At 48.0% G+C, this 14,091-nt stretch overlaps 1 protein-coding gene across 2 annotated transcripts in view; it reads right to left on the reverse strand.

Annotated features, from left to right (window-relative positions):
- The window catches only part of CREBBP (CREB binding protein), a 133,820-nt gene that overhangs the window by 93,396 nt on the left and 26,333 nt on the right, over window positions 1-14,091 (reverse strand). For both annotated transcript variants that reach the window (XM_062180664.1, XM_062180663.1), the window contains exon 2: window positions 10,966-11,678. In XM_062180664.1, coding sequence (XP_062036648.1) covers window positions 10,966-11,678 — 713 coding nt within the window. The remainder of the gene's footprint in view (window positions 1-10,965; window positions 11,679-14,091) is intronic.

Genomic DNA, 14,091 nt, shown 5'->3' on the forward strand with positions numbered 1-14,091 from the left:
TTAAAAACAAATAAATTCATGGATAATTATCAGAGAAATTAGGTGCATCCTGAATCAAAAACTCTTCTTTATTTTAAAAGATTTGTGTATGGGGCAAGCGTTGTGGAGGAGTTAACTCTCCATCTGAGCCCAGCATCCCATACGGGCACCAAGTCCAGACCCAGCTGCTCCACTTCTGATCCAGCTCTCTGCTAATGCACCTGGGAAAGCAGCAGAGGAGGTCCCAGATGCTTGGGCCCTGCACCCATGTGAGAGACCCAGAGGAAGTTTCAGGCTCCTGGTTTCAGCCTGGCACAGCCTAGGCCATTGCAGCCACTTGGGGAGTAAACCAGCAGATGGAAGATTTCTCTCTCTCTCCCTTCCTATCTCTGTAATTCCATCTTTCAAAAAAAAAAAAAAAACCATATATTTAAAAATAATAAATAAAATTCCATCCTTGCTTCAAAAAAATTTGTTTACCTGAAAGGCAGAATCAGGGAAAGGAAAGGGTAGGGGAAGGATCCTCTATCTCCCCAAGTGACTACAATAGCCTAGGCTGCGCCAGGCAGAAGCCAGGAGCCAACAGTATCTTCTGAGTCTTCCCCCTCGGTGGCAGGGGTCCAAGTACCTGAGCCATCTTCCATTGCTTTCCCAGGCAAATAAGCAGGGAGCCGGCTCAGAAATGGAGCAGCCAGGTCTCATGTAAGATGCTGGTGTCAAAGGTAGCAGCTTAACTCACTAAGCCACAACACTGGCCTCTTGAATCACGTATTTGAAGGATATCCATCATCACCTTCCACCAAAGACACAGTAAGAGCAGTAAGCTGGCAAAAGATTCCTTAATATTTTTTTGAAGCTTCTTTATTTTCATTTTATTTGAGAGAGAGAGAAAGAGAGACAGAGAGATCTTCCATCTATTGGTTCACTCCTGAAATGCCTGCCAAGAGCCAGGTCTGAGTGAGCTGGGCCAAGCCAGGAGTCCAGAACTCAACCAGGACATCCCACAGCAGTGACCCAAGGCCTGGCGCCATTATCTGCTGGCTCCCATGATGCACTAGCAAGAAGCTGGGTAGGGAAGCAGAGGAGCCAGCACTAGGAGCAGACTGATAACCACTGTCCCAAACGCACCCCAGCCCTGAGCCTCTCGTTAACATTCCTTCCAAAAGTCTGTGCTGACGGGTTATCACTCGCGTGCTCTCTCTCTCTGTATATATATATGCACACACACACATCTCACACACTACACTGCATTAATTCATCATACTACAGTTTTGTTAAAAAATAACATACTGTTAATTTTTTTTAATTTACTTGAGAGGCAGAGAGAGTGATAAAGCATCCTGCTTCACTAGCTCACTCCCCCAAGTGCCTGTGACAGGAAGGGCCCTCGCTCACAGCTGGCAACTCCACCCCAGGGGTCTAGCCCTCAATGGGAGCCTTTACTCCACAAACAACTCAGGGCAAAATCGTGCTCTACAACTCCTGACCCTTTCCTTAAAAAATTATTCCAAAAACCTTACAAAAAGCAGGTCCTAATATAATCTCCAATGAAAAAGGTTTACCATACAAACTTTTCAGATTTGCTAGTTAGAACAAAGAAATAAAAAGATTTTTCTCATTAAAAAGGTTATTTATTAATCTGAGAGGCAGAGAGAAACAGACACCCATCTGCTGATTCACTCCTCAAGTCTACAACAGCCAGGAGCCAAGAACTCAAACCAGGTCTCCCTTGTAGGTAGCAGGGACCCAACCTCTTGGGCCACCACTTGCTGCCTCCCAGGGTGCCATCAGCAAGACGCTGCTCCAGGAGTGGAGGCAGTGCTCAGCCCCAGGGACTGCAGTGTGCGATGTGGGTGGCCAAGTGGCAGCTTAGCCACTATGCCAAACCCACCCGACAAAGATTTCTGTGGCCACAGGAACAAATTATTCCCAGCTGTTTATTCAAAAGGCAGAGCAACAGAGAAGGCGTGGGGTTATCAATCTTCCATTTGCTGGTTCATTCCCCAGACAGTCACAACAGCCAGGGATGGGACAGGCCAAAGCCAGGACCCAGGAAGTCTATCCTGGTCTTCCCACATGGGTGGCACCGCCCCAAGCACTTGGGCCATCATCTGCTGCCTCTCCAGGTGTACTAGCAGGAAGATGGGTAGGAAGTGGAGTGGCTGGGACTTGAACCCCTCTGATACGGGATGCAGGCATCCAAGGCAGGACTTAACCCACTGCACCACAACCTGGGTCCCGATCAGACTTAAACTCGAGTGGCCGTGGACCCTTTGGCCAGATACCACCACAATGCTTTCCTCTCCCCACCTGCTTCCTTCTCCCCTTTTCTGTGCTCAGCAGCCTTTCAGCAAGTGTAGGGGGGAGAATTAATCTGACTGTTCTGTGTGGCTTCTAAAGCTCATCTCTTTTGCTTTTTTTTTTTTTTTTTTTTTAATTTTTTGACAGGCAGAGTGGACAGTGAGAGAGAGAGAGAGAGAGAGAGAGAGAGAGAGAAAGGTCTTCCTTTTGCCGTTGGTTCACCCTCCAATGGCCGCCGTGGCTGGCGTGCTGCGGCCGGCGCACCGCGCTGATCTGAAGCCAGGAGCCAGGTGCTTCTCCTGGTCTCCCATGGGGTGCAGGGCCCAAGCACTTGGGCCATCCTCCACTGCACTCCCTGGCCACAGCAGAGAGCTGGCCTGGAAGAGGGGCAACCGGGACAGAATCTGGTGCCCTGACCGGGACTAGAACCCGGGGTGCTGGCACCACAGGCGGAGGATTAGCCTGTTGAGCCACGGCGCCGGCCCTTTTTTGCTCTCTAAGAAGAAGATAAGTGTTTGGGTTTTCAGTAGAAAACCAGAACATGCTCCCTTCAAAAAGTAATATAGCAGGGTTGCACTGTGGTGCAGCGAGTTAAGCTGCTGCTGTGACACTGGCATCCCCTATCAGAGTGCTGGCTGCAGTCCTGGCTCCTCCATTTCAGATCTACCTCCTAGCTAATGTGGCTGTGGAATCAGGGGAAGATGGTGCAACTAACTGGGCTTGTGCATCCACAGGGAATCTCGGATGAAGCGCCTAGCTTCAGGATGGCCTGCCCCGGCTATACGGAGTGATCCAGTGGATAGAAGATTGATAGCTCTCTCTCTGCCATTTTACCTTTTAAATAAACATATTTAAAAAGAAAACACAATCAAGTTTTGCTACTCCTGAAGTGCAGAAACTATTTTTTATTTTGTTGTTGTTAATCACATAGTACCTTGTACCAACTGCTATGTTGGTGAAATGAATTACTTTTCTCTGTTTTAAATATTTTCTTTAAAAGAGTCATACAAGGGGCTTGCGCTGTGACAGCAGGTAAAGCTACCACTTGCAGCACGCGCATCGCATACAGATGTCAGTTCAAGTCTCAGCTGCTCCTCTTCCGATCCAGCTTCCTGCTATGGTCTGGGAAAGCAGTAGAAGATGCCCAAGTGTTTGTGCCCCTGCCCTTGAGTGGAAGACCCAAAGAAGCTCCTGGCTCCTGGCTTTGGATCTGCTCAGCTCCAGCCACTGCAGCCATTTGGGGAGTAAACCAGTGGATGGAAGATCTCTCTCTCTCTCTCTCTCTCTCTCTGCCTGCCTCTGCCTCTCTATAACTCTTTCAAATAAATAAAATAAATCTTTAAAAAAAGTTATTTATTTATTTAAAAGGCAGAGTTACAGAAAGGCAGAGGCAGGTGGAGAGAGAGATCTTCCACCCGATGGTTCACTCCCCAGATGGCTGCAACGGCCGCAGCTGTGCCGATCTGAAGCCAGGAGCCAGGAGCCTCTTGCAGGTCTCCCACGCGGGTGCAGATTCCCAAGGGCTTGGGCCATCTTCTACTGCTATCCCAGGCCACATCAGAAAGCTGGATCAGAAGAGGAGCAGCCAGTACTAGAACCAGCACCCATATGGGATGCCAGTGCTTCAGGCCAGGGCTTTAACCCACTGTGCCACAGCAGCAGCCCCAAATAGATAACTTTTAAAAAAAGAGAAAAAAGTCATATAAAATTAGGAATGGAGCCGGCGTTGTAGCGTGGTGGGTAAAGCCTCCTCCTGCAATGCTGGCATCCAATATGGATGCTGGTTCGTGTCCTGGCTGCTCCACTTAGAACCCAGCTCTCTGCTAATGGCCTGTGAGGAGCAGCAGCAGATGGCCTAAGTGCTCAGGACTTTGCAACCCACAAGTGAGACTCAGACGAAGCTGCTGGCTTCAGCCTGGCCCAGCCCTGGCTGTCTGTTGAGTGAAGCAGCGGATCAAAGATTTTTCTTTCTCTCTCTCCTTCTCTTTCAAAATAAATAAATATTTAAAAATAAATAAATAAATTGTGTATAAAAAGGGGGAAATAATCACAAGTATCAAGGACATCTAAGTAAATTTAGACTTCTCTTAAAACAAAAAAACTATATTGATCCACAAGACTGAGGCCAATATCCATAAGAGAGCAAGAAAGCTGGCTCCAAGGAAGAGCATCTCAATGCTGCTTAAACTACTCCAGTCAAAGAGCGCTCAACTTTTTTGGACAAGATAACACAACAATGATATAAAGATCTGATAAAGCACAAAAATTACTACAGATCAGTCTCATTATTGATTGGCAGAAATGAATTCTAAACAAAACACTACCAATAAAATCCAGCAGTAAAATTTCCTTGTACAATTACGTAGATGGCTCACACTGGTATTAGGAAACCGGAGATAATGTCACGTGAATAAAAGAAAGGAAGGAGAAAATTAAAGTGTGGTCACCACAGGCATCAAAAAAGGAATCTGATAAAATCTAACATCTAATACATGAGGGATGAATTAAGGCGCAATTTAAAAACAAATGCACTATTGACTACAAACCGAAACCCTCATCATACTAAAACACCAGCTGCATCTCCACTTAAGTCATACAAGACAGCAAAAATATTGGCAGAAATACTGGCAAGAAGACAAAAGTATCAATAATGTAAAAAATAAATGTCTACTTGGAAAACCCAAGAGAATCACCTGAAGAAGTATTAAAATAACTAAGAGAATTCCATAAAGTGGCCAGGTTACCAAAATCACACACATATACCAATTTATATTATCAACAGCCACATTAAAAATAAATGGTTCAGGCCGGCGCCATGGCTTAACAGGCTAATCCTCCGCCTTTGCGGCGCCGGCACACCGGGTTCTAGTCCCGGTTGGGGTGCCAGATTCTATCCCGGTTGCCCCTCTTCCAGGCCAGCTCTCTGCTATGGCCCGGGAAGGCAGTGGAGGATGGCCCAAGTGCTTGGGCCCTGCACCCGCAAGGGAGACCAGGAGAAGCACCTGGCTCCTGGCTTCGGATCAGCGAGATGCGCCGTCCGCAGCGGCCATTGGAGGGTGAACCAATGGCAAAAAAAGGAAGACCTTCCTCTCTGTCTCTCTCTCTCACTATCCACTCTGCCTGGGGAAAAAAAAAAAAAAAATGGTTTGATGAAACAGAAAAACTTACATTCTCTAACCAAAAAAAATCCAAAATACACCCACAGATAAATTTATTAAGAAAGGTGTGAACAACCTAAGACTCCATGAAAAGATCTAACTTGGTGGGCAGGCAGCTGGCCTCGTGGGCAAGACACCCAGAAGCTGGTTTCAATACCCAGCTCCAGCTCCTAACTCTAGCTTCTGCTCGAATTCTGGGGGAGGCAGCAGGTGGGGCTACCACTCACTTGGGAGACCTGGGTTGAGTTCCGGGTTTCCAGCTTCAGTCACTCCAGTCCCAGCTGTTGTAGGCATCTGGAGTGGAAGTAGAGGGTGGGAGCTTTCACTGCATATATGTTCCTCAAATAAATAAATTTTAAGGGGAAAAAAAAGATGAACTTATATGTATAAAGTAAGAAAATGCAAGAAGCCACAAAACTGTTGAAGCTAAGATCCAGTATAATCCTAACCAAAATCCCAAGACTGCTGTTTATTTGCTTTTATTAATTTGAAAAAGTCCCGGTGTTTATCTAGAATGCTGGTTCTCAGCCCTGACGGCCATGGAATCACGTGAGGAACTACCCAGAAGGCTCGTGCCCATGCCACGCCCACAGAATGTGGCGAGGTTCAGCTGGTGGAGTTAGTCCTAACAACCACACACCTGCAAGAGTGACAAGCACCACCGTACGCAGGGCAGGTGCTCAGGTCAACACCCAACTCCAGCTCCCAGACCTCGTTTCCTGCCGATGCAGACGCTGCACTGCCCACTCCTGGGCACCAAAGGCATCTGCAGAGTGACCCAGTGAGTGGAAGTTCTGTGTCTGCCTCTCGAGTGAGTACATTAATTAATCAACTTTTCAAAGGTCATTACATAGCTGGGACAATAAGGTTCTGGTGGCTTCACCTGCTACACCACGGGGGGGGGGGGCAGGGCTCGCGCAGTGGGGTGGTGCAAGCACTGTGGCATGGCAGGTCCGGCTGGCACCTGGGTGACTGCAGGTTCCTGATCCAGCTCCCTGCTAACACACACAGGAGGCGGCAGACGCGTTCCTTAAATCCACATCTCAGAACCAGATGCAGTCTCCAGCTCCTGGCTTCTGCCTGGACCAGTCCTACTATAGCCTCTTACAGGCATCTGGGAAGACAAGCAGTGGGCGGAAGAACTCTCTCTCTCTCTCTCTCTCTCTCTCTCTCTCTCTCTCTCTCTCTCTCATGCACGGGCGCGCCAAAATTAACTGAGCTAAAGATGCAAGGAAACAGGGTGGGCATTTGGCCCAGGAGTTAAAATGCCAGTTAAAACACCCACATCCCAGGGCAGGCAAATGTGCCGCAGTGGGTTAAACTGCTGCCTGCCATGCTGGTATCTCGTAGGAACAATGGTTCGAGTCCGGCTGCCCTACTTCTGGCGCAGTGGGTTAAAGCTCTAGCCTGCAGCACTGGCATTCCATATGGGTGCCGGTTCTAGACCCAGCTGCTCCACTTCTGATCCAGCTCTCCACTATGGTCTGGGGAAGCAGCAGAAGATGGCCCTAGTCTTGAGCCCCTACACCCACATGGGAGATTTGGAAGAAGCTCCTGGCTTCAGAACCACTCAGCTGTGGCCATGGCGGCTATTTAGGGAGGGAACCAGCTGACAGAAGATCTCTCTGTTTCTGCCTCTCTGTAACTGTGTCTTTCAAATAAATAAACTAAATCTTAAAAAACACACACACAATAAGAAAAAAATCCAAGAAAACAGATGATATAAACAATCAGCACAACACAAATGCCCATGAACTTTGAAAATGCACTCCTATAAAGAAGATATCTTGGCAAATTTAAGAAGAATATCAACCAGTGTTGGTAAGGATTTGGCTAGGAACTCAATGAGTCTTGGTGATGGTGTAACTTGTACAACATTTCTGAAGAATATTTGGTAATACCTGTTTATTATAAATGCCAATATGTTTTAATCCAGAAATTCTACTTCCAATGATTTATCCAGCAGATACAGTCACTCAGCTGTTCAAAGATGAATGTCCAAGTATGTTCAAAGCAAAATTGGTAACAGCAAAACACTGCAAACAACCCACATGGTCAGCCCATACAGCAAAACCCCTGTAAATTAAAACAGACCCAAACCAGGGAGTACTGCTACATCTAGGAAGAACGAAGAAAGGCCGTATGGAACATGGAATGATTTCCAAGGTGCAATGCTGGGTGGCAGGCGGCGGGGAGCATCTGTGACTCACAGGAAGTGAGTCTGGCCCACGACTCCTCACACTCCGGGATGATCCCCACACACACTCCTCTGGACGCCTCCGAGAGCACAGACCACTTCTCCAAGGACAGGTAAAATGCACAGCTGCTTTTGGTCAGAGTTTCCAAGAACCAAAGATCAAGAATTACAGATGGACTTTCTAGATCTTACCCTTAGCATTCATTTTTTGTTTTCTGGATTGGCTGTTTGTTTTTGTTTTTGGCTGGATGTTGTTAAATCGTGTACATGTTTACTTTCTGAAAACAAAAACTTTTAGTAAAGTCTCCGACTCACTAATTTTGCTTTTCATATCGAGCCCATGATGCATGCAGGAATGCTCACGCAGGATATACTCTCAGCACTGTCCGTGCTAGAGGAAAGTCATGAGCAACCCAAACATCCATCATCACAGGATTATATAAATCCGTTCTGGTGCATCACAAAATGCAGTATTTCACTATCAGCAGGGGGAAAGCAATCTCTACACCCCAATATGGAATACAGCCAGGGAACAGAGTCAAGTAAAACAGCAAGGTGTGCATGGAGTTCAGCTTCATTCTGGTTTTCTTTTTTTTAACTGATAGACTTGATTTTTTTTTTTTTTTTTTAGAGCAGTTTTAGGTTCACAATAGCAATGGTCAGAAAACTACAGAGTGACCATATACTCTCTTGCTGCTCACAAATTTCCCCAACATCCGTGTCACCTTTGGTTTTAAAGATTTATTTGAAAGGCGGAGTGACAGATGAGGCACAGAGAAGAAAGAAGGGAGAGAAAGAGAGATCTCCTGTCCACAGGTTCACTCCCTAAACAGCTGCATGGCCAGGACTGGGCCGAGCCAAACACAGGAGCCTGGAATTCCACCCCGGCCTCCCACTTGGATGGCAAGGACTCAAGTACTGGGGCCACCATCCACTGCCTTCCTAGGTACATGAGCAGGGAGCTGCATCAAAAGCAGAGTAGCTGGGACTCGAATAGGCACTCCCACAGCAAAGCTGGCGTCATGAGAAGTGGCAGCTTAACCCATTGTGCCACAGCACAGCCCACTTTGTGCATTTGGAAATCTAAGCTGACTTAACTACTGTAATGTTATAGAGGAAAAATGTTCAAAATGGCCCTCCATCTTGCTTTTCACTGTCTGTCCTCTTGTCCATCTAAAAGGACAAGACATGCCTTTTCCAAGGTGCAAGTCCTCCTACCACCAACTGCTGTGGTGTACGTGTAGGAACAAGAGGGGACCACCCCCTAACACTCCGAGAGTAACATTCACAGAGTCAGATGCTGGTTTTCAAGGAGGATCACTCTACACAAGCAAAGAACCCCAGAATGAAAGCAAAATCCTGAGCAGACAGAGGAACACAAACTGCTGTGATCTTAATCGGCAAAATCCACCCTGCAGCGAGCTACCCAGGACAAAAACCAAACAATAATCCAAACAACATCTTCTTCAACAAATTAGCAGAACCATAAAAACAAACAGGTTCATAAGAACTGTATTAACTGGCTGAAATACACATTCCCTATATTCTGTATAAAAAACTGTGAAAACAAATGATGACAAATGAGACCATGGGAAACGAGTATTTAGTGCACACTGGTTGATGCAAAGAGACTGTTACTGTTTACATCCTTTGTACCAACGGCTCTCCCAGCGTGGCTCAGCGTCAGACCCTCATGTGCAGGGCTGGGGAAGAGGGAGGAGGCTGGACGGCGTCAGAACTTCCATGAAACACAGACACCATGCGCCTTCCTCACAGGAACACGGGGGGCGCGTGCCAGCTGCTCTGGGATCAGGCTCACCACCGTGCCTGATGGCCGATGACATGTACACTTGGGTTCCAATGAATGGCTTTAGTACCCAACACAGTAAACACACATTTTAAAGAAATCTCTTTATAGAATCCCCAATAATCTTTCAGATTATCCCAAAAGTTTGAGAACCACTGCATCCGTGCTAGTATGTCTCCTTCTGTGCAGGAGTTAAATCCTTCAAAATGATTGTTTAAACTGCTTTGTGGAGTGGAGAGCAAATTAGGAAGGAATAAATCTCAATCTATCCAGGAACTGCCAACAGAAACGTTCCTTTTCAATCTGACTCTACAAGTTCACACATTCACAAACACCCTCCTTCAAATGCAAGGTAAGACTAAAATCTAAGCCCATATTCCCTTCCACTAAAGTTTCAAAAGAGAATCAACCCAATTGTAATGTTCAAAATTACTTAAGTTAAAACCAAAGTCCTCTGCTTACCTAAGACGTGAATTCACAGGAACTCACAGCCGCCACCTACTGCTCTCACTGAGCTCCAGGGAAGCTGCATCCTTTCCTTATCTCCCTCTGCCCAGCCCGGGACTAATCCAATCCCAAGAGCAGCTTCTGTTCTGGAATGTGCACAGTCCCACTGCCCACTGCCCACAAACCTCTCTGCAGAGCTCCCGAAGCCTCTGTCACTACAGTGGGCTGGGCGTGGCCTGCCCTCCTCCGCACTTCTTCCCGTCGGCCTCCACCTGTTTAAGCGTTCTCATTTCCAACTGGCATTTGGCTCCCGTCCTCTGTAAGATCAGTCCCTACTCTGAGCTATAGCTGGTGGCTATCAGCTACAAGTCAGGCTGTTCCCTGGAGCAGAGCACTTCAAAACTTCCTGGAAACTTCTCAAAGCGCAGCATGCACGCCGGTTTCTGAGCCAGCTGGTCTGCACTCCTACTGAGTTCCCTGGTGATGCTGCTGCTGCGGGCCCTGGCAGCCCACTTTGAGAACCACTGCTCTGGTGTCTCCCCTGGGAGCCAAGGAGCCACGCTTCCCACAGCTCAGCCCCCCACCCCCAACCTCAGAACATAGCTGTCTGCAGTGGGACAGTGACAACCGCCCTGTTCCTGGGACGCACAAAGGACAGGCTCAGACGGGGACGTCATCAGTATCCTCTCCCAGATTCCCTGATGACGCAACACGAAGGCGATCCCCAGAAGACGCTGCTTCTTCCAAGCAGGCACTTCATTGTCACAACTTCCTCAGAGGCTGAACACGGCGCCCAGTCCAAGGGCGTTCCCTGCCCTGCACCTTCCAACTGCCTCTTCTACAGGCTATTCTACTGGTGGCTTCTTGAAGAATTCTCATTTTTAAAATACGGGACAAAGATCTTCACACCAAAAATAAGGGCTCCGGATAGGCAAAGTGCTTCCTCCAAGCACATGTGGCCTGTGCAAAGCCCGACAGGTGGAGCACAGAGATCACGCAGCCCGGCTTTGCTAGGCTGCTCGCAGGGGAAAAGCCCAGACGGGTAGTTAGAAATGAAAGCACTTCCGCACACTTACCTTGGGCATGCCTCCTGCCTGCGCTGGGTTCAGTCCTGCGTGGCTGGCCATCTGTGGGGACACCTGCGTCAAGGTCTCAGCCAGCACACTGCTCGCGGCCCCTTGCATGGCTGGGGCAGGATACGGCATTGCAGCTCCCCTTCCTCTGCCAGCAGCCCCAAGAGATCCGTTCATGACTTGCGCCTGCCCTTGCTGGGCCTGATTCATTAAGCTATGGCCAGAGTTACTGTTGAGGAGGCCTGGGTGGGTCTGGTTGAAGTTAGCATTCATGCAGATCCCAGGTCCAGTCTGCGACGTGGCAGGGCTGCTGGTCACCAGCCCCACTGGCTTTTGTGCTTGCGGATTCAGTGCTTGGGAAGCAGGAGGGGTGGGCCCAGAGGTACTGGCTGCCTGCTTGGGCAGGCTAGACGCGTTAGAATCTCCCTGGTTCAGAGGGCTTTTGCCCATGGCACCCAGGCTGGCCATGTTCGTACTGTTCGGCTGCCCTTGAGCCTGGCCCCCAAGACCCTGCTGCACCGGGCTGCTGGCGCTCACATTTCCTATTCCTGGGTTGATACTAGAGCCACTGCCTCCTCGCAGAAGCTCCGACAGTTGTTTATGTTTGGAAGCAGCATCTGGAACAAGGTTCCCACTGTTTAAAAGGCCTAATTCTCCTCCATTGGGAATCAGCTCATCAGGAAGATCATTTTCCAAGTCAAACAATGATCCAAAATCTAGAAATTAAACAGAAATGAAAATGAGAAGCTAAGCAAGCATAATAGCTCTCCGACTGTCACATCCCATGATCTTACCCTAATGGGGCATCTAGCACAGAGCACTTGTGTGTCCTGGGCTTAATGTCAACATCATCTGAAAATTCATTTGGGAAAATAAAACAATGGAAAATACTTTCAAATTCTGAAGAAGGAAAAGTTAAAAACAATGAGAGGGGAAGAAGCCCTACTAGATTTTAACATATTCTAAAACAGTGATTAAATAACATGGTAGGAAGACAAATTAAGATATACAAGTAAAGGAAACCAATGCAAGTCTAAAACTTCACTAAGTTATCATGTTAAAATGTTCTTAAGAATGTATATGCATTAAAACATAATTGGGCATGAGGTCAGATGAATAACAATTTGGGGAAAACACAGCCCATCCTTAAGTTTCTATAGATTTGAAAGTTAGATTATCAGACAAAGGGGAAAAAAAGCCTTAACAGGGAATGAAATCAGAGATTTCTCAAAGTGCTGAAGCTGCAGAAATCAATCAAGACTTATACTGAAACTATGAACCCTTAAATATGAGCTTGCAAACACATGAATGACATGAAAAAGGTAAACCCCAATCACTCAGAGCCGCAAGGTCAATGTCAATCACGCAGAGAAGAGAAGCACAACTGCTCCCAAGCGTAAACAAAGGCCACCACCAGAGAATCACTAAAGGAAGACAACATGGCAAACCAAACAAATCGTCCTTCCTGGTGAAAATTAAAGCAGCACCTCTCTAAAATGCGGTCTCCACACCGCCACTCCCTCGCCCCAGCACTGTTCAACACACAGCAGTCAGGCTGAGAAATGCAGAAATCCGCTCACCTTTGCAGTACTCACACCACCGAGCCCGGGGCAGTCCAGCTCCGCGGCCACAGCCCCCAGTGATCTCAGCTCTTCTCACTTACTAGCTGCGTGCCACTGAGGAGGTAACTAACTCAGCCCTTCTGTCCTGTTTCCCCACCTCTATACTTCCACAGTGGCCGGCCCCCATGTCTGGCAAAATGTGTGGTTCTAAGGAGACTGCTTCAGAGGTTCACCTGCGATAGAGCAGCACCTTCCCTGGCCAAAAGAAAGACAGTGACCAGTAGGCCAAGCACCGTAAGTGCCTCCCTGGTACAGGTGACACAACCCCAGCTAGAGGAAGGCATTCTGGGAAAGTTCTCCTTCCCAATAGTAAGGGATGCTCAGGCGCAAAAACCAAAACAAGAAACACCTCCTCCCATTTCTTGACCACATTTCATCGCGGGCCTGCGTCGACCAGCTGCCACCCTCAGTCACAGACAGCTGCGGCAAACATGGACAACTGCACAAGTGAACCTGGGCCTCTCCCGCCTGATTCTGACTTCTTGTTATCTGAGAAAATAACTCTTGCGGGGTGGCTGTTGCAGCGTGGCAGGTTAAACCACAGCCTGGGACACTCACTTCCCACTGATGTGCATGGGAGGATGCCAATGACGGCCCAACTGGGCCTCTGCCATCTGTGTGGGAGACCCAGAGCTGCTGGCTCCTGGCTTCAGCCTGGCCCAGCCTGAACGTTTCGGACGTCTGGGGAATGAACCAGCAGTTAGAAAATCAGTGGTGCTCTCTCCCCATCATTCTCTTGCTCTCTCTTTCACGCCTCACTCCTTCTGGCACTATGCCTTTCAAATAAATAAATAAATGAATGAATCTTTAAGAAAAATACACTTCCTATGGTTTATGCCAACTTTAGACTTTAAATGTAACTGCAACTCAAAGCATCCTCTTACGCCGTCTCTGTGGCTCAAGTTCAACTCCTGAGCCCAGCCTGTGAGGTCACGAGAATGGCCCAGCCCTCCCCTCCTCCCGGCTGGATGGCGAACCGTCCACCAGGTCCAGTGACCTTTCTTCACCTGCGCTCTCTCGTCTACAACTGCCCACTTCCGCCCCATTCAAAGTAAACAGTGCTGCCAGGGACCAATCCTTCCCTTCAGCCCCCAAGTTCTCTCTTCAGTCACGCCTAGCAAGCCACCCCAGCACCACCTGAGGGGTCAGGAGCTGAGCACCTGTCTCTTCCTGCAGAGCCTCTGAGAGGAACGTGCAGTACAATCACTTCCTCCTAACCACTCAGCGTGCATCTCCGAGGAGCAAACTCCCCAGAATCGCAGCACATTTGACAAATTTAGGAAGCCAAGCACTGATAGAATACTTAAAATGCCGCCCTTACTCAGTTTGCTGGGTGTCCAAATAATGTCCTGCACCACATGTATTTTCCTGACCCAAGATCCAATTCAAGGTGCCAGTACATTTCTCATTTAATCCAGAATGACTCCTTGGCCTCTTTTTTAAAAAAGATTTTATTTATTTATTTATTTGACAGGCAGAGTTAGACAGTGAGAGAGAGAGAGAGACA

This window comes from Lepus europaeus, chromosome 21 (assembly GCF_033115175.1).
Source record: "Lepus europaeus isolate LE1 chromosome 21, mLepTim1.pri, whole genome shotgun sequence".
Lineage (NCBI taxonomy): Eukaryota > Metazoa > Chordata > Mammalia > Lagomorpha > Leporidae > Lepus > Lepus europaeus.